The following is a 21,368-nucleotide window of genomic DNA, read 5'->3' on the forward strand; positions in this document are numbered from 1 at the left end:
ATATTGTTTGATATCTTTTTCATATTAACTGGTAATTTAGCCGACGTGCAACGCAGTTGATTGGTCATGTTTTCATCGAGGAACCTGCTGCCACACTTCGTTTTTCAATTCGCAGCAAATGCTGCTGTAATGCACATTGACAGTTTTTTTAATTTTGGAAATTTATCTTCGAGGATATATTTCCGATAAAACTCAAGCTTAGCTCCATTTGTAAATTTGGAGGCGCTGATTCCACCTCTACGTTAAACGGAGTTAAGAATATTTTGAACATTTCCTGATACTTTTGCATAAATGCGAATCTGGTATTGAATTCTTTAATTAATTTTGTGACTTAATTTGAATATTTTAAAAAAACTTTGCGGTCACTATTAAGTACGGAGTGTGTGGAGCCGGCATAGAATTTTTTTTTATTGTATGAATACCAAAATGCAAAATATAGAAAGCTGAAAACTTCAATTGGGCCTTGGGCCACAAAAAGTTTTCTTTTGGGCTGTGGGTTGGGCATTCCTGCACTAGTCGGTCAATGATATTCTTCATTTCGTATAATGCTTTTCAATTGGGAATATTTTTATTATAGAATGCTATTTAGTGTGCTTAATTGTATTCTTTGATGCCAAATACATTAAGTGTTTATGTGGGTTGACCACCGATATCAGTGGCGGAGACTCCATACTAGGCGATTATATAAAGCCTCTCTTAAGAAAAATAATTTTTGATTTCATATTGACGTATTTATAATATAATCACATAAATATTATATAAAAATAATTTATTCTATATGCCAACGACATCTATCGTATAATTTTGTAAGAATTTCACCATCTTTTCACCAATTTTAATAAGCACCAGCAGCGCCTCTCTAAAGCTTAAAAAAATATGCCACATCGCGTCTCTCTTCAACATTGTATTGTATTAATTGTTGATTGGTGAATCCGGGTGTTTTTTTTGTATTGAGTTTTTTGTCACGTGATCTCATGTCTGTCGCAGCCCATACAAATCGGTAGACTGTTGAAGCAGCGCCTAATACATTTGCCCATAATATCGATGGCTACACATTTCTTCAAAATAATAATAATAATAATGATAAGATAATTTGTAATTTATTATGTTAATATCTGTTTTCCTGTTATTAATTTTTTTCACCGTTAATACGTAATAAATAGTTTTACGATAGTCTCAATTTTTTTCTTTTCAAAATAATAATAACCTATAATTTAAAAAGGAACTGGTTAAATTTTCCTTCTTATCAAAATTAGGTAGTTACGCTTTGTTTTTGACAGCACGTAGTAGGACCACCGATTTTTGGTACAAAACTTTATCCTTAGCCTGTATAATACAGACGGCTGTGGGTTGCTGCTATAATAATTATATATTGGATCCAAATTGACCGCAAAATGGATTGTTGAAACATTACAAATATGTAACCATCAGGTTAAGCAGTATCAATATTGAAAACTTAACAATTTCAGGGATGGCGTTGGAGATAGTCAGATTCAGACTATCGTAAATGATCACGAAATCCCACAATTGGAAACATGCTTTAAAGCTCTTGCTAGCAATTACAAACCAACATTAACTTTTGTAGTGGTGCAAAAGCGTATCAACACCCGAATATTCCGTACTCCGAAAAATGAGCCACCTGTCAATCCACCACCCGGAACAGTTGTGGATAACACAATTACTCGAAAAAAATTGTAAGTATTGTTAAATAATTTCGGTCAAATATGTGTACAAGTTTTTTTATATTGTAGGAAGGACCACAGTAAAGGCAGCTTATTTGAACATATTTCTTAAACTGACTGGCATTTTTTCTTCTCACCATCCTTCCCATGTTTTCATACATCGATGGCATATCGCAGGAGTGGCCACACTTTATTATTCTAGGATCGACTTGTTGATAAAATTATGTATGGCGATCGACTGCTGTCGCTTGTAATTATATCAAGCTAGAACAATAAAAACTCAATTTTTATAATTCAAATACATATTTATGTATTTTGGAAGCAGATATTTTATACATATAAAAATAACAATACGAAAAAATCGAATGAACAACAATAATATAATTAGGATTATGTATTTCAGTTCTAAAAAAATGAAGTACACATTAACAGTAATTTCGACATAGTTACACGATTTACGTGTATATCGAAAATTAGATATCTTAAAATCCTTTTTTTATTGTCATCCGAAACTTTGCATTGCATATTTTCAGCAATTTTGTCGTATTGTACGTGATATGAAGTTACCGCTAGACGTAAGCACGCAGTCAAATTAACATTAGTCAATCGTGAGTGATGCTTCATTTAGATTGCATTCATTGAAGAGAAAACCGATTCACACAGATATGTAGAACCAAAAAAGCAAGTTAAATATGCTGCAACTTTCCAAAGATGTGGATATTTATTTCACAAATTAGGCTCCAAAAATTATCAAGACTTGGAGCTCTGGCTATCAGAACCACATCGCATTTTAGTGTCAATATTTCTCCTTCAAGTGTGGCAAGGTGTGTAGAATCGATATCTAATAAAACACTAATTTTTATGGCTATCTCTTCCCCGTTTATACTATCATTAAATGGGAACAACATAAACGTACCAACATCTTCTAATTTAGAGAAATCCTTAAATCTCACTTTAAACTCCATTAGCAACGTTAATATGTGATTGAAATACTGACTAACCATTATATTTTGAATATCTTTACACTTGGACCTGATATTATCAAAATTTTAAAATCACATCTCTTGATTGATCTTCATACAGTGAAAGTTTGGTTTTAAATGTATTCACTGTACTAGGTAATGAAATCAATTAATGACTTCTTTTCCCCTTGAAGGTGTAGATTCAATTGATTTAGTTTTTCTGTAATGTCACAGAGAAAGGCAAGATCAAGCAACCACATTTTGTCAGCTAGTTGATGATACTCTGTTCCCTTCTTTGTTAAATAATGTTTAATTTCAGGTAACATATCTCTGAATCTTTTCAGAAACATAGCCCGACTAAGCCACCATACATCTGTATGCAACAAAAATTCGCCATTTTTCGATCCACATTCTTATAATAATCGTCGAAACGGCCTTATTTGTAAAGCTTTACCACGAATTGAATTCAAAATTTAAAAAGCAACATCCATCACGTGATTCAGGTTTAACACTTTTGATCATAACGCCTGCTGGTGTATAATGCAATGATAACTGATAAAAATGGGTATTGCTTCATAATTTTTACATAAAGTAATAAACCCAACATGATTTCCAACCATAGCAGGAGCTCCATAAGTCATTACCAATACTAGTTTATGAATAGGAAATCGAGTACGATTAATATATGACTTAAATGCTCCCCGGCGTTAATAAAACCCTCTTCCCATATTTCACCGTCTTCGAATGGTTTTTTTATATTTCATTAAAATGTCTGTTACCACCAAAGCGACGGTAGCTGTCTTGGATATTTCCTTGGTGAGAAAAGACTGTTGATCAGACAATAATTGTGATTTCAATTGTCTCACTTTATTTTTACGCAATTCAGTACCAGGCGGATAATTTCCATCATAGTTTACATGGACAGTTCGAAAATGTTTTTTAATGTTGCCTTTTTTCGGAATTGATACACTTGAAGTACAAATAATACAAATATACTTTTCATTTGCGATAGTGAAAAAAAAATCCTCTTCCCAATCATTGACATGAAATTTAGAAGAACTCACAAAAAATAGTACAATATATTATTATGTCCGCGATCGACCAAAAATACCTTCGCGATTGACGCACTGGCCACCCCTGACATTTAGGTATTGTGGCATAACAAACAATAAACTACAGACCTACAAACTTATCTGAAGAATGGGATGGGGGAGCCACTGTTGAAAACTTACAACCAAACCATTTGAATAAAATTTTCAAAATGGCGTCCTATGGTAGTTCATAGTTCCATTTTTGGCCGTTCTACAGATAAGTTTGTAGGTCTGTACTTTCAAAGCTTTTGCTAGAAATATCCCGGGAGGAACTATCCAAGACATCGGTTGATATTTAAAATCATACGCACACTAATTAATATTGCATCATCATCTCTTTTAGCTATGATTTCTTCCTGGTGTCACAGAAAGTGCGCCGCGGGTGCGTCGTCCCGACCCACTACATCGTGGTGAGAAACACGTCGAATATGTCGGCTGACGAGCTCCAGCGTTTCACCTACAAAATTTGTCAAATGTTTAACAACCATACTGGGTCGAAGAAGACCCCCATGCCTTGCAACTACGCTCACCATCTGGCGTCACTGATCGGCAATACTCTCCGACAAGAAAATCATCACTCCCTGAATAACAAACTTTTCTATTTGTAGTTATTTGCTGCAAGCTGATGACTGAAAATGGTGCTACAGGGTTTAATCTAAAACTAGTGTAGATATTAAGAAACCATACTTTAAAATTATTAAAATTCGAGTATTCTGCCTTATTTCTTTATGTTACCATTATAAAATTACACTAATTTGATTTTAAAAACCCAAATTGCTGAAACCATTGTACAACTTTTAGTATACAAGCCAAGCACAAAGTTTGGTGCCAAATGAAGGTGCTATTTAATCTGCTGTCAATATGTTTGACCGTTGTTTAAACTATATGATGATGATTTGTGTATTTAATGTAAAAAATGCATTATGTATCTTATAGTCAAATTATTAGAATTTACCATACATTTCTTAAAACGTCTATATAGTATGAAAACATTAAATTTACAAACATTAATTCATTCTTTTTCAACATTTCTTTCATAAGCTCCACAGAAATTAAAAAAATTTGATCTCCAAGTTTTATGTAGTTTATAGTATTATTTGATAGAATATGCAAAGATACACTGTTATGTTATCTTTTACTCAATTATTAGTTTTTTTGATGTGCCGGCAACAGGTCGCAGCGCCAATAAGATTTATTACATTACTTTTACTTTGCGAGCCTATCTTTAGTTACTTTGAACGAATATTCTCAGTCCAAATTGCAGTAACATACACAGGAGCCATGCCGGTCACCCTATATAGGAAAATATACAGTACATGCGCCTGTAAGAACTGAATAACATCTTAAAAGTAGGTCTTGGCGATCAACAGGTTAAATTATTTGGTTCTTCGCTTAAAAGTTCTTCTATGACTTTACTGCCGGGATGAATCATGGCCGCCTCAAGCAAACTCCTCCCATTCCCCTCGCCAGTCTTAATTTCAGCCCTCACAAAGTGTCTTTGCATTGGTTAAAAGCTACATGATGCACTTTTTACAATACATACCTAGTTAATAATAATAATACAAGTTTAGATAAGTTATTATTTTACAACGTTTTTATTAGGTCGTATTCTTATTTGTCCGGTACAAATCTTGCAATCGATTTTTAATTCCCGACTAGCTAGACATTTGAAACTTTTAGAATATATTGGAACACGATGCCAATGCATTTTTTTAATACTTTTAGCAATCTTTAAGGTTATACCTCAGTTGAAGCACGGTCTAAAAAGATCGTGGCTAGGCGATGCGCGGATTGTGGGTCGCGGGTGCAAATGACGCATGTCAAACGAAATATAATTTGTCATAAAAATCCAACATGTGTTCATTTAATGTTCTGTTTGTTGTTCTATCAGTAACAATAATAATAATTCATTGACATGTTTTCTTTTTAAAGTAAATGGGTAACGTTTTTAGTCATCTTTACACGATTTAAGAATTAATACATCCATCGCCATCACGAAACAAATTGACGTGTTTCCAGCTCGACGTTCTCTCTCTCCGAATGGCAACGAGTCTAAAATTTCGTAGCACCTATAGTTGAAAATTATTTGCCGTTTCACTGATGTATCACCTTAAGTAGAATTAAATTCATTTTCAGTTAATTCTGTTTTGTATGAAAAGTTATTTCGGAAGAAATCCGTAATCCAATCCACTATTATTGGTTGCTAGGAAATTATTAATATATACGTGCGTTACTATGGAAATCAATATGAGTGTCAAAATGACATTTCGGTATTATTTCTATCAAATACAATTTTTTTTGATCGTTTAAGCTAGTCAAGTCAAGTTTATATGATTCAACAGAAAATTTTAAAACGTATATAAAAAGTTCTTTTTATCTTGTAATTATTTTCAATAAAAGTTGAGTGTATTTTCATAGCAATGAAATAGGACCATCGATTTTTGGCATCAATCTTAACCCCCTTTTGGTGGGCGTTGTGTCGTAGTCTTTAAGTTCTTTCTTCATTATTTCTCATTATTAATTGAATCATTATTATTGTTATTGCAACATATTATACTCGATGAGATTTTCCTCTGATAGGATGAATCTTCCCCATACTAGCAGATGTTAGCAAGTTGACAGTTTGATGAAAACAGAATTAACTACTTAACTCCTATGAACATACCATTTAAATACTTAGTAATATAATCCATATTAACTGATATATAAGCAAGTCTAATCACCCTCAGTTTTCACTACAGAAGCACTTTGTTTCAGCAAATAAAATTATTGACATGAAAAAATGTAAAAATAAATCTGCCCAAAATTGAAATATTGTGGAGTAAAATTTTTAAATCTAATTATTCTTATCTCAAAATTACCATTTTGTGACTTACATACATACTAATTTTTGTCAGTAACGGGTAATACATATTATAAAGAGATTTACTTTGGTGTGGAAACCGTCATTGACATGTTTTAAGCTGATTGATAGTAAAAGCTACAATGAGGCTTCTATATTTTGACCGTCTACAAAATGCAACGTAGAATGACGGAAACAGTGGTATTAAGATGGATGTGATGGAAGGAGGGACATTTTTAGTTCTAAAATGTTGTATGTCAGCCAAATATAGAAATCACCTGTATATCATATAGTTATAATATGCGTAAGGTTTCGTTTAATATACATGTACATACATACTTTGGTTATGTGAAACAAAATACATTTTTGTTTTTAACACCATTTATTTTTTATATGTTGCAAACTGGGTTAGAGGTTATTAGGATTGCAAAGATGTTTAGTACTTCAGGCAAATCGAGAAGAGCAGTTGAATGTTCAATTTGAAGACGATACTCATTTGTCCATTTGGTTCTTCACGAGACTCGACATCCGCCCCCGACACCATACTTTAAATGTGTCCGGTCTCCGTTTTGTTCTTGCCTTTTCTGTCCAAATCTTGGAGGCATAATACAAATTAGTGTGGTCGGATATTTCATTTAAATTGGTCTTGTCATGTTATGGATTTTCCTAGTTGATAGTTTCATAGGTTTGTTACGATCTGTTATTGTCAGTTACATCTAGGATTTGTTTATTTTTAGGCCAATTAGTTTACTTTTTTTCTACAAGCAGTGAGATGGTTATCTTAACGGTTTTGCAATGAGGAACATTTATACCTCTAAAGCGACCAATTTTCCAAATTCTCACACACTCATAATATTATGCTCATCATATGAGTTGACGAGATCAAGGGAGAGGATATATCCTTGACTAACTTCCTTTTGCACTTGGAATTTTTCAGATTTTACATTATTCACCCTTGTTATGGCAAATGCACTTATAGAGAGAGGTATGCCATGAGCCATATAAGGGATGACAAAACTCTAATTTCTCAGAGGATTTCCCACATTTTTTGCTATTGCTTGCAATATAAGTGTAATTAAATAAAATTCTTATTACATGTCTTGATTGAACCTGCATATTTACATCTGACAACCCAATTCTATTAATTGTGAGTTTTCTATGAACCATATTGACTTAATCCTTCTAACGCAGCCACTTGTATGTTTTTAATTTTAAAATAACTGTATTATTTTACTTTATTCTATCAGGATCTCAAAGTATATATACATTTTAGGAGAAAATACGATGATGTGAATAAAAAAATTAAAAAAGCGTACATGCACATTTTCTACGATTATATGTAGAATATCATTTGACAAACAGCAATATGTTGTAATGAATCCACAAAATAAAATATTACAGAAGGTACAGAAAACTGTATAATATTTTAGCTTTCTGAAAAAGATCTAGTTTTTGTGTTTTGTTTTTCCATGAATGAAAGAAGTCTATACCTCTAAAGATTGGTATCAAATCGCATCTCATTTATCAATACATACATACATCAAAATGACTATCTTCTATATATTATAAAATTATGCCGTAGCTAAAGCGGCAATGCGCAACTATTCTATACACAAGGCTGCTATCGAGAGTAGTTTATTATATTTATGTATTGAGGTGGTTAATTGTTACAATAAGTTAGCCGTAAGAACTGCTTATCTCGTTCTAAAAGTTAAGGTGGTACCTCAGTTGAGGCACGGTCTAAAAAGATCGTGGCTAGGCGATGCGCGGATTGCGGGTCGCGGGTGCAAATGACGCATGCCAAACGAAATATAATTTGTCATATAAATCCAACATACGTCCATTTTATGTTCTGTTTATTCTTCTATTAGTAACAATAATAATATATTCATTGACCGGTTTTCTTTTTAAAGTAAATGGGTTACGTTTTTAGCCATCTTTACACGATTTAAGAATTAATACGTCCGTCGACATCACGAAACAAAGTAACGTGTTTCCAGCTCGACATTCTCTCACAGAAAAAAATTATTATATATAAAATTATTTGCCGTTTCACTGATGTATCACCTTAACACACCCAAGAGTTCAGACGTTTAACTTATTGTAACAATTAACCACCCAATACATAAATATGATCAACTACCCTCGATAGCAGCCTCGTGTATAGAATAGATGCGATGATGGCCAATAATGTTATGGGTCTGGCAAATTCACATGTTGTTTTTCAATGTATGTTTGAAGTCTAGTGTATGGACCTAATAGGTTGAACAAGTGGTCAACATACATTGATTTGTAATTCTGATCACCGATTGTGTCATCACCAGATTCTGATCCAACTGTAGTCCCATATTGTATTGCGCGAGCCTAATACTACAAGGTTCTAAGTGTTCGTCCTTGAAAAAACAAACTCAACAATGAAGTAGTATTCTAAGCCGCCACATTGTTACTTTTGTTTCGTCAAGGACAAACACTTAGAACCTTGTAGTTCTCCACTCGCGATTGATGTGAAGTTCATAAATCTTTTGGATAAGGTTCAAAATATTTGTCTAGAAAATACCATCAAACATAGCGCAGTTTGTCAAATGATAGAACAAAACAATATCTTATAATTTTATTACTGACAGAAAATTCACAAACAGTATTGTAAGAGTAATAGAGGTGCTGAGGATTAAAATGATTATAAGTAAAAATATTGTTGTGTAGTACCACATGTTCACATCAAATTACGCATAAAAAATATTCTCACATAAGAAAAGTTAGAAGAATTTCATTACTAAAATTATATTACATTCCATGAAGTCATGTATATAAAATATTATTTTCATATTAACATAGGTATCTAATTTAAATATTTTTGTCTGACTTGCATCAAATACTAAAAAAACTAATGAAATTATAGAACTATCAATATTTTTTTCTTGGAATAGTAATAATGGATAATATGAAACCAAGACCTCATTTATAGCAGTGGCGAAGGGTGGAGGTAGGCTATTAAGATGTTCTCAGTCATGCGTGTTTGTTTTCATTGAAATAAGACTACAATTTACAGATGGTGTTAGTTTTTAAAATTCAATTAAACCCTGCAAACACCAAGCCATAATAGATAATAGTTAAAAAAATACTTGTCTATCTATAAAATATCTAAAATTATGCAATTAAATCATACATAACTTTGGATATTTTATAGATAGAATAATATTTTTTACATATTATAGTTTGGTTCAGGCAGGGTTTAATTGATTTTTAAAAACTAACCAACACCATCTGTAAATTGTAGTCTTGTTCAATAAAAACAAATACCTACATATGACTAACAAACACTATTTATGGCGAATCCAGCCATTCGCTAATGAAGTGCTGCATTGAAAACAGTTATGTAGAATGTGACATTGAATGTTTAATTTCGCACTAAATTTAATCAACTTGGTTATAAATATATTAATATAAATTGTCCGCTTCATATGTTATAGATTAAAAAAAAAACTGAATTATATGCCAGACTTTCAACTCAGCTGATGGACAACTTATACTTTTAGATATATACTTATGCACTTGGATCATTTTAATCCTCAGCTCAATTATTGTCATATTAATATTAAATACCTAATATTAAGTTGATTGTTGTTGAATTGTTGATTTTTACAATGTAAAGATTACCAATTTTAAGTATAAGATTTATTTTAATTTTATTATACACTGAACTCCCTTTTTACATGGTTTTTTTTACACAATTTCTAAATAACACGGTGCAAAGCCATCAACTCTGAATGCATGTTGGAGACCAATTTGGCCAGAATGTGTTAAAACATAGTGAATAATTTTTGTTACCTTTGATTTTTTAAAGTATTTTAGTGTATACTTTTTTTACACATTATTTTTAAACACTGTATCACATGGAACGTATCTATCGTGTAAATGGGGAGTTCAGTGTACTACCAAAATAATTTTAAAATGCGATGATAAATTTATTATATAAGTTTCCTATTGCATTAAACAAAACATGTTACCTAACCATAAAATTTTTATCATTTATTTTTTATTTTCATAAAAAACTACTTAGGTACCTACTTAAAGTGAAAGTACAAATAAAATTATTTCTTTATAAATACATTTTATTATTTAGTATAACTTTATACTATTCTGATACCCTGCCAAGTCTCCTCACACATCTCCCAAAATGTCATTCTTTTCTTTTAGTTGAAAAAAACATCTGAATATCAATATATCATGTTGTGAATGTATGTCTTGAATTAATAATTTGTGATATCCACAATGTGTTGAAATAAAAAATCTAATATTGAAGAAGTAAATAACATTCTAGCCATTATCTACCGTCTACGATTTCATGATAACCTAAACTAAAGAAAATCTATTTGTCACCGAATTATAGTACGCGATTCAAGAAATTATAGTAATTCAGCAAACAGTAAACATAATTCAGGTCAACGGGGTCCCATTGGTTTTTTTTATTCATCCATCATACAACCATAGATACTGTTCATAATATTATTTTGAATACTTATTAAATTTAACATAATGAGTCAATGTATGACATTGCTGGAGGAAATTTACTTCCTTCCATAAAATTCTCTTCTTCTTCCATATCTGCCCCTTAGTCGGAGCATGCGCCTCCAAGAATCCCTATCCCTCTCCAGTCTTCTTGCTTCGTTCCGGGTCAAACCCACATCCCGTAGCTCCGCCGTATACACTCTATAGATAATATTTCGTGACCGAAGTCAATATCGGACTCTTGATCCTTACTGCAAAATCTGTCTTTCTGAGAAGAGGTATCTGTAATAACAAACATTTTCAAACCACAAAGAGACTGAATATAATTGAATACTGCATAATTATATTTATACTACACTTGAGCAGAACGGGTTTATTAATTTTAGGGCATTTGAGTAAAATGTGTTCCACATCTTTGGCATTCACCCGAATGAATTTAATGAATCCGATCAATTTGAAGTGGTTGTTATATTTCCATAGAGATTTCAGCATGGAGACTGCATCTTTACTGTTGTACCTGATCTGTATCCAATCCCAAATTCTGCGACATAGAACGACGTCTCTCCATCGCTTGCATACTGGTTGCACTCTAAAAATAGAATATCTGAGATAGCTGAATACTTCAATTAATATCTCTGGTGGTAAACTTTTGATAAGCATCATGTATATCCTCGGTTTATCCAGAGCATTGGAGCGGAGCACGGAGCACTGGAGCAATGGGATTTAACCCGGAGCAGGAGCACCAAAAATTTGTAGTGCTCCACTGCTCCGTATGTTTTTTTAGTAGAAGAAATTCTACGACAACTAATGAACTTGACTAAAGATAACGTTGTTAAGGCTTGTCTCGTATTCGCTACTCGACGGAAAAAATGGATCGACTTGTCTAAATGATTTCACTAAATTACTCGAGTAAATTTGTCTGTTTATACATGTTTAGTTACTAAATTTCTTGACCAGTTCGAACCGGCCTTCAGTGCTCTGTGGACTCTTGTCATGTATTGATGTATTTGTGTAGATTTTGGTGAAACAAAACATGTGCAAATTCACATTATTAAAAAATATTTAAAAACTATTTATAGAAACCAATTATTTAAAATGATATAAATAAATTTGTCATGTATTTATTGCAAAAAGGCCTTCATCAGTTAATAGAAATGGGCATACTGTCTTAGTTTGAAAATAAAAGAAAAAACTAATGTTAAAACCAATCAGTTATACTTGACGCAGAAAAACATCATTTACCACTATTATTCATCATAATAGATTTTTGAGTTTCCACCGCGTGTTCGTCCTCCTTCTTTTCCAGACGTTTTGGGCTCGTTGCAGAGCCCATTCTCAAGAGAGGAGGAAGAACACGCAGCGGAGACCCAAAAATTCATTACGATAACAAACAACCGTGAATATCTGTTATTGAATTATCGGTTTTTATAATCAGACGCCACAATTGACAGTAGATATTTAAAGAATATGTATATCAAAAGGGAAATGGAATGTGAAATAAAAAGTCAGAAAATAATTGCAAAAGTTTATTAGAGTTTTTAATATAACAATATAACAGATTAGGCACCATTCTAGGAATTGGTAATTGATTCGATACACAATAAGAAAATACTTTATTGGGTGTTTGTACTTCATCAACAATGTCTACTAAAACGAGACATTCGATCACAGCAAATACGTTTCATATTATATATTTATCTACTATCGACAGTCAAGATTTTATCACATATTAAATGTCAAGGTAATTTAAAATTGACTAAAAAAACTAGATATTTAATATTATATTAATATCACATGAATAGTAAGTACCTGGTAGCAAATTGTAAGTTTTTAAATATAATAAAGTAAATAAATTATAACAACAGGCAGGTTCATTTGCATTCAATCCGAGAGTGTAATTGTTTCCACACGATTCCTTTTTATCCACCCACGGGTTTCATATACCTGAAAAAAGAAGAAATAGGAACATTAGACTTAATTAATTTAAATTATTAAAACTCTAAAGAATGTATACAACAGCACAACACACAACTATTGATCCCTAATTATTGATGACTAATCTCGACAACAGATGGCATTAGGAGTATTCTAGTTTAAATCATTAATATCTCAAAATTAAGAAAGTATAAGGATAATGCTATTTTTCCAGAGAAGGGCTCAATTATTACTCGTGTGCCACTATATTTGACAAGATAATCAGAAATGTCGGCAAAAACATCTCCGCAAGACAATGCTGAGCGAAGATTTATACTCGTAAATTAGCTAGGTATCAAATATTTTTGTTAGTCATAACAACCATGCACTTAATGATTATCAAAAACAATTAAAATAATAACTTACTCCCATGAACCCGTCTCCTTGGCCTCGGCTCGCCATTTGGCACTAGCCGCGGCCGTCCCCTTCTCTGTAACAAAGAAAAGCATGTTGTAAGTGATATTTCCAAATAATTAAGAGTCAGTTTTTTAGTATAGACTGACACACACCTGCCTGTAAACAAATGCACAATGTTTAAATGCCGTTTTAATTAAATTGAGCTAAATACTGTCCAGATTATATTTAAGTCAATAGCAATGCTTGCAGTGTTTCTGCGAGTGCACTTATATAGAGGTAAAAGTATACAGACAAATGTATTATTTATTTACAGGAATGTGTACATCGGCATGTGCTGGAGTTATTAAAAAATGTGGCAATATATAATAGAAAAGTATTGCAAACTACACATACGATAATAATATGGCGATGGGGCTTTAATAATTAAATAATGTTATTCAAAGACAAAACCACATTCACCGTCACAAAATATAGATATTAAATGCTGCCAAAGATGTTAAAATGTTTAAAAAACAACAATACTAATTTTGTTCAAAAAATTGTCCGAAACGAAAAAGTTTGTCAACCCCTGCTCTAAACGAAGATGATGACTATCTTTGATTACCCGGCTATCGTGTGATCGATAATTTTCATCAATACCATTTTCATTCGGATTTAACTTTCAAGACGGCAGACCAATATTAGATTTCGAATAAAAATATAAATTATATTAAAAATAACGTTAGGAAAGTTAACAGAAACAAATTTGAATCCGCCTAACATAACGATAAATATTTCAAAGTATTACGCAACCCGAATGCAATATAAATTATAATAAAAACAAAATAAATTATGTGTTACATCGGCGTGTCTCACGCTAAAAATATACTCTGATCTGTTTTCCCAAATGCGCCTAAAGAAGTATAAATTCAAAAAACTACTATTTAATTTTAAAAAATTGCTTACCCTCGCCACCAATGGCTGTGGCTCTTCAGGGGGGGCGCAGTACTTCCCCTTGATTTTCACCCTGCGCAGGCTGGTTGGGAACAATCTCTGGCCATCATGGCGTCATGGCCTGGTGTTGCACCATCAGCTGTACCACCCCTCTGGCCCCTAATCTTTCCCAATATCGGATCATACTCTCGACACGGCTCTGAAAATAAAGAAAAATATATTTTTAGCTGTGAAAAAATTATGGTACCACAATAATATGGCTTAAGTTTAAATGCTATTATACAGAAACAAAATCACAGGCACCGTCACAAAATATAGATATTAAATCCTGCCAAAAATGGAACAGAAAATGTTTAATAAACAACAATCTTAATGTTGTTGAAAAACCTACTTAAATATATTAGAAAATATGGTACCGTTCGGTTATCAGGAATACAGCGGAAAACACATTTTGAAAATAGCTGACTATTTGTTAGGTTAACCTAACCAAACCTAACCTAAATAACCCAAACTAACAAATAATCCAGTATATCGGGTATTTACAAAATGTGTTTTCTGTTGTATTCCTGATAACTGAACAGTACCGAAAATATATATATAGAAAATTGCTTACTCTATGTAGCAATGGCGACTCTGCGAGGGGCTGGTCATTGACCATCACAACCGGCAGCACCACCACATCCGGCAGTACCACCTCTGGCTGGTCGCGGACTACGTCTCTGGCCGGCGCTCTTCCCCGTCTTTGGAGTGCTTCATCGGCAATGCTCTGAAAAAAGTATTTACGCTAAATAACACTGTTATGCTACAGAAGATGACATTCTAAATAATTTTACTAATTTACTTCGAAATGTCTTTTACAATCTTAGAAAAATACAAAATCGTCAAAAAAATACTTGTGTATTAATGTAAGAATCGACATAAATGTATGCAATTAATTATTAGAAAAGTTTTTTCGCTTACCCGTTGCCGTTTGGGGAAATTTCTCACGTTTGGCATTATTTAATAATATAAATATCATAGCATAAAGCACACAGAAATCGACTAGTTTCAATATCTGTACCTCAGAGGCAGACGGATGCAACTCCGTTTTTGGGGAAAATGAGTTTTTTTAAGAATCGTTATGCTAAGGCATAAAGCCCATTGACGCAGCGAGTGCGGCGCTCGCGCAAAATTTCTACAAGTGGCGCGTAAATCATGAAAAATACAACGTAATCAAATACGCCAGCGCCCACTGGACTTGACGATGCCTTGCGCCCCGCTTGCCGTATGAGTCATCGTTTTTCGCTTCTCGGCGATACGATTTAATGAAAATACAAAGAAGTCCATTCATTGAACACGGCTACCAAAATTACGCTGCTCGAGGCGTCGTCGATCGACGGGCGAAAAGCAATTATTTAATAACAGGGAACTCTTTGTTCCGTGTCCTATATTTCGCTGGTTGAATAATGTCGTCGTAAATATTTATTACAAGCCCGAAATAATATAATATTTTTATTGCTTTGTTATGAGAGACGCTGTAAAAATAATTATTTTGTGCTGCTTGGGCCGCTTATTACATAGGTGAAGGGTAATGCGCGGCGAGAGACGTGTGATTATGGTTATGAATAAACACTTCATACGCCGACTTCGCCCGCTCGACGCGTTCTATGGGCACCATCGCTAAAGGCTTTATTTATTAGAGGCAGAGAGATGCAAGTCCTAGTTGCTATAATAAAAATGCCATACCTACCTTAGAAGCAGAAAGATGCAAATCCAATAATCTGCAATATTATGTACTAAACGAGAACCAGCCGGGAGAAGAAGCCGGCTTTAGAAGAAGATAGAACTATGGACCATATCCAAGTTATCAGAGAAATCAGAGCGGTAACAGGAATACAAGCTGCGCTATCCATAAGTTTTATAGACTATGAGAAAGCGTTTGATTCCATAAAGAAATTTTCAATAGGTACTCGATGTAATCCGTCTGCCTCTGAGGTACAGATATTGTCAAACTGACGCCTGTTGCCAACTAATATTTTCAAAATTCAGTAGATTTTTTTATTTTTTCTTCAAAATATCGGTAGAATGACAAAAATGCATGAAATTCAACGATTGTGTTTGGTAAAAGCATGTATATTGACATAATCTTACAAGTGTCATTTAAAAAAATCATGTAAAAAGTGACTTTTATTCATCACAAATATCATAATTACTTCTTTTGCTGACCAAAATTCAAGTAAAGTACTAAAATTTCAGTAGACATGGCAACACTGATCTGAGTGCTGCTAGGATGAGGGATGCTAGATTGCCAGCCTGAAGTTAGAGAAATGTCACTAGTTACCTCCTTGCTCCGAATTCCCATTTCCAATTTATTTTATTATTACTAGGTAGGTACCTATTCCATCTCGTAATATCCCTGATTCCTATTTTTTATCTGAAACTTTTAATATCGTTTGTAAACCTTTGTAAATTATACATATCTCACTAGCTTTTCGCACTGTTGGTGATGAACTTATTTCATGAGAAAAAATATTAAATATTTTAAAATCAGATGAACACATTAGTGTCAGTATTGTGTAGGTATCGTAGTCATTGGATTGAAATATTGAACCTCATAAACTATTAATTTTATTGGATTAAAATATTAGAGCATTTATTTATCAATAACCACAAGTGGTATACAATAACCCCTGTTCTACAGGTACCACCGTCGCGAGATATTTTTGAAAACGCCAGTTGGCAGTGCTGTCTCTGTTTGTTCTTATTAAAGATCATCTCTCAGCGATGGCGCTAATTCTGACTTAACAATACTGTGTTCGTCTTGAAAATTAAAAACTTAAATTCTGTGATACTTTCCAGTTACTTTTGTGAGTGTTCATTGAAGTATTGCAACGAATTTTACGAAATTGCGTTCTTTGTCTTTTCTTCGCAAGTATTCAAAAGAAAGATAAAACACATCGGCCATTACTTTCAGACGTTTTAAGTAAGCAATAAATTATATTATTATATTTCGTTTGTATTGTGAACAGTGGCGCACCCAGGGGGGGGGGGGGGGCAAGGAGCCCTGGCACCCCAAACATGAAAATTATCAGAATGATTTTAAACATTGACATTAATTGAAAGCCAATAAACTATACCTTTGGACTTAGACAAATAAAAACACGGCAAAAAAATGATTTGTAATAATTCTCCAGCACCCTTTCTAGAAACATTTCTTAGATTTTAATTTCTAACACAAAAATTTCGAAACACTAATGTCAGGTTTTTTTAGAAACCCAATCCCTAATGGAACTGTCAAAAAATTCTCGGTGTCCATCCGAATTCCGGAGTGGTGTAGGTCATGGCTGGGGAGGGCTGTGGGGGGGCCCGGCGTGTCGGGTTGACCAGATAAGTGAGATAAACACACATCATAAATTAGCTTTAATAGTAATGCCATGAACATTTTAAGGCATTTAAGGCCATGAACATTTTATTCCATGGCATTTTCAATTACTTATATAATTGTGTAATATATTTTGTGATTATTATGTGTCGATACTCGACAGCTCCATTATTAAAGTAGATGTATTAAAAATCGCCAATAATTCACTGTATAAGTACCCTTAATTTGAACTAAAACACAATTTGAAAAACATTAATGTAGTGTTTCACACTGCCTTTAATCTTAGCAGTAGGTAGGGCCCGCCAAATATCCTACCCTGAGGGCCCGTTTCAAGATGTGGGAACCATGGTGTAGGTACACCGAGTGCAATAGACAAAAGACCGATAAACGAGAAATTAGGCTGTGAAGAAGAAAAAGAGCCTATGGGACTAATCTACATTCTCCTCCTTGCCCCCCCCCCCCCCCCCCCAATATTGAATCCTGGGTGCGCCACTGACCGTGAAAGTGTCAAATATTATAATTTCCAAAAACGTGTAGTTTGCGACTGGACTCTGTGTACTTACCTACATAACATTTATATCGTTTCGTTTAATAGATTATAACATTGATAACTATTTATAGGTAGGGATTGACTTATTTAGGTTATAGCTTGATTTCATATTTCTCCATACTCCATCGTGTCAGGTGAATCGTGGCGAGTGGCGTCGTCCGAGACGTTAAATAAATCAACACATTTCTCAGCTCATAGGAACCTGTTGAAATAGCATTTTTCGATGACATACCTACATCGTATGAAATAACAATAATATAATAAGCTATTTCTTTTATTCAACGAGTAACGGCGACGTTTAATAGGTAATCGGACCTCTCAATTATTGATACCTTGACTTAAAACGCAGAAACCGATAGCCAGACATAACGCAATTCATGTAGAAACTAAGCACTAGTTAATTTCGTAGCAATTAGATATGATGCCCCTTGTGGAAGAACACCTTACTACTTCGCATTTTATAACGTTATTTGTTAATTTATTGTAAGTTTATTTTAGAGATTATTTTTTCATTTTAGATACACTCTTCGATTGACTTCTCCCACAATGCTAAAGATGCTATAATCCAGGACCCACGAATTGGTAGGAACCCCGTAGCTGTAACAGTCTTCTCCACAACAATCTCGAAGAAAGTAGGTAAACACCTTTAATAAACCAACTTTAACATTGAAATTATTTACAGAATGTGGGGGGGACAGAAAAATGTGCAAATTACTCCGGTGAATGGAATACTACTTCTTATTCTTTGTTAGGACCTCATGCCTGAGGACCGTGTGATTTGGTTATCGAATAGTCTTCTCAGCGGATTGGCCTTCTCATCCTGGTATTCTACGACGCGAAGACATGTGGTGGTAGAAGATCCATAACTCATGAATTGGTGCAACCATCTTAGGCACTCGATGTTTGCTTTAATATGGGCTCGAAAAGGGCCGTAGCACCATTCCGGTTCAAAAAATCATAAAAATTATCTCCACGTCTCGTGGAAATATTAATTTGACTCTCTGAGCTAGATGTGTGATATAATAAAAAATCTAAAACACACTTATTTTTATAAAATATACAAATAATTAGATATCTATGTTAATATTTTGGTAAAATTATCGAGCGCTCCAGTTTGTAAAATATTCTATTTCGAACGCTGCTTTAATATTGTGTTTAAAAGACAAGACACAAACGGTCAATAAGGCTTGTTTCATACGGGACACCGGTGTCGCGCTCGTGTATAATAAGGAGGCCTTTGTATTTGAATAAAATGGCCTTTGTATTATGGTTATGAACGCCCCGAGCTAATGAGTCAAAGCGTGTCCGGTATACTTTTCCGTCGGCCGCTACATTGTCAAGCCGCCGATACACATGTTTTTATGACCGCAGCCAGTTTTATGTTCTAATTTATATCGAGAAACTATGCGTTGACTCATTAGCTCTGGGCGTTCATAAACATAATACAAAGGCCTCCTTATTATATATGAGCGTGACACCGGGGTCCCGTCTGAAACGGGGGTAACAATCCTCGCAAAAAAATCACTATCACTTAGCTGCAGGTCAGGTCTTTATCGCTATATAATACCCAACATGCTGAATATCTGGGTATATGGTCCCAGTGACGTCCCTAGATAAAATCCTGCCCCTAGGCAGCACTAAAATGCCGCCCCATTTTTTTATATAGTGTTTTTTAACCTCCTTTCATGACTCCAATATCTACGAAATGTGTTGTATGAGACAGACTAAAATCGTGGACCAGGAGTGTAGGTGGGACACTCTTTAAGATAGGGTACATCTTTAGTTTCGACAGCCAACGCAACATCCATGCGCATTGGTTAATAAGTCAGACTGTAATTATTCACAAATCTCCATGTGTTCTTTCTGGTCACCAAGGACCTTGAAATGCAAAGAAAGTAAACTAGACATCGCGAATCCGACAAAAAAAATACAGTCCTGTTAAACCTTTTATGTTAATTAATACATTTTATTTCCAACCAGTGAGCTGATTTTTTTAATGGAAAATATATTTTAGTATTTAAGTTTAGGTATCTATTTCTGTATATATACCAAATGCTTCTCCTCGATTTTCCGATCTTCGAGTAACTGTCGCCAAGTGACGATCAATCTGCCTACCACCACGGTACGCCATTGTATGGTCCACTTGGGAATCTTGACATTTAAGACATTTTTTTTTATTAATTTGCATTTTAAAGTGTTTTAATTATACATACGTATAATATTTTTTTATTTAGAGTCATACAAAACTCCAATTTAAAAAAAAAAAAGTTATAAAATTTGAATTCGGAAAAGGATAAATTTAGTTTTATCTGGTGTATTGAAAAGTTTATTGACCAATTGATAGTGTTTATGTTTTTTTTTTTATATTTATTAAAAAAAAAAAAAAAATTTTCATAAAAAAAATAATAAATAGGGTTTCAATTACATCTAGACGCCACCCATTGCATTGCTAAATGAAGCTGCGTGCCGTGCATTTGGTTAGTGGGTGAGCGAACATATTCGTATACAATGTTTGGGACCAAAGACCATTTCGCTAGTGCTCGCACTAGACGCTCAGAATTAAAAATATAAATTTCTATTTTTTTTTTACATTATATAGTATTTTTAAGCGGTCAAAATGCAACCATTAGGTAAAGATATCCATAATTTAAGTTATTTAAAAAAAAACACTAGGTCACTTGATATATAATAATATACAAATAAATTATCACGAACATGTATCAACTTACCTATGAAACGTAATACCATCTTCTTGCTTATCAGTACGGCTACCATATTTTAACACATCACACACAACCATCTTTTCTACTTAATTAACTAAAAATATTTACCACTAATTTTATATTTTTATATTTTACACAAAAAATAGCAATTTTAGCAACACGCGCTCGCAGGTTATCGACACTTAGCTATGAGACAAACTAAGATTTCGCAGCGGCACCATAGCAAGATATCTTACACATCTGTAAACCTTTTATCTTACTCTAGCGCATGTCGCAGAGATTATAAGGGTGCCAAATACTTTCTCACTCGCACTTATGCATCGTTTTTGTTCAGGCCTTCATGTTTCAATACTGTGTCTAAACCAAAATGAAATTTCATTTAAA

At 33.6% G+C, this 21,368-nt stretch overlaps 1 protein-coding gene across 1 annotated transcript in view; it reads left to right on the forward strand.

The window, feature by feature from the left end:
- The window catches only part of LOC147079406 (piwi-like protein Ago3), a 32,590-nt gene extending 28,247 nt beyond the window's left edge, over positions 1–4,343 (forward strand). The window contains exons 12-13 of the mRNA XM_085960455.1: positions 1,470–1,694; positions 4,079–4,343. Coding sequence (XP_085816581.1) covers positions 1,470–1,694; positions 4,079–4,343 — 490 coding nt within the window. The remainder of the gene's footprint in view (positions 1–1,469; positions 1,695–4,078) is intronic.
- The last annotated feature ends 17,025 nt before the right edge of the window (positions 4,344–21,368 follow it).

The sequence above is a fragment of the Rhyacophila brunnea genome, unplaced genomic scaffold (genome assembly GCF_057557595.1).
Source record: "Rhyacophila brunnea isolate RB1 unplaced genomic scaffold, BYU_Rbru_1.0 scaffold_1, whole genome shotgun sequence".
NCBI lineage: Eukaryota > Metazoa > Arthropoda > Insecta > Trichoptera > Rhyacophilidae > Rhyacophila > Rhyacophila brunnea.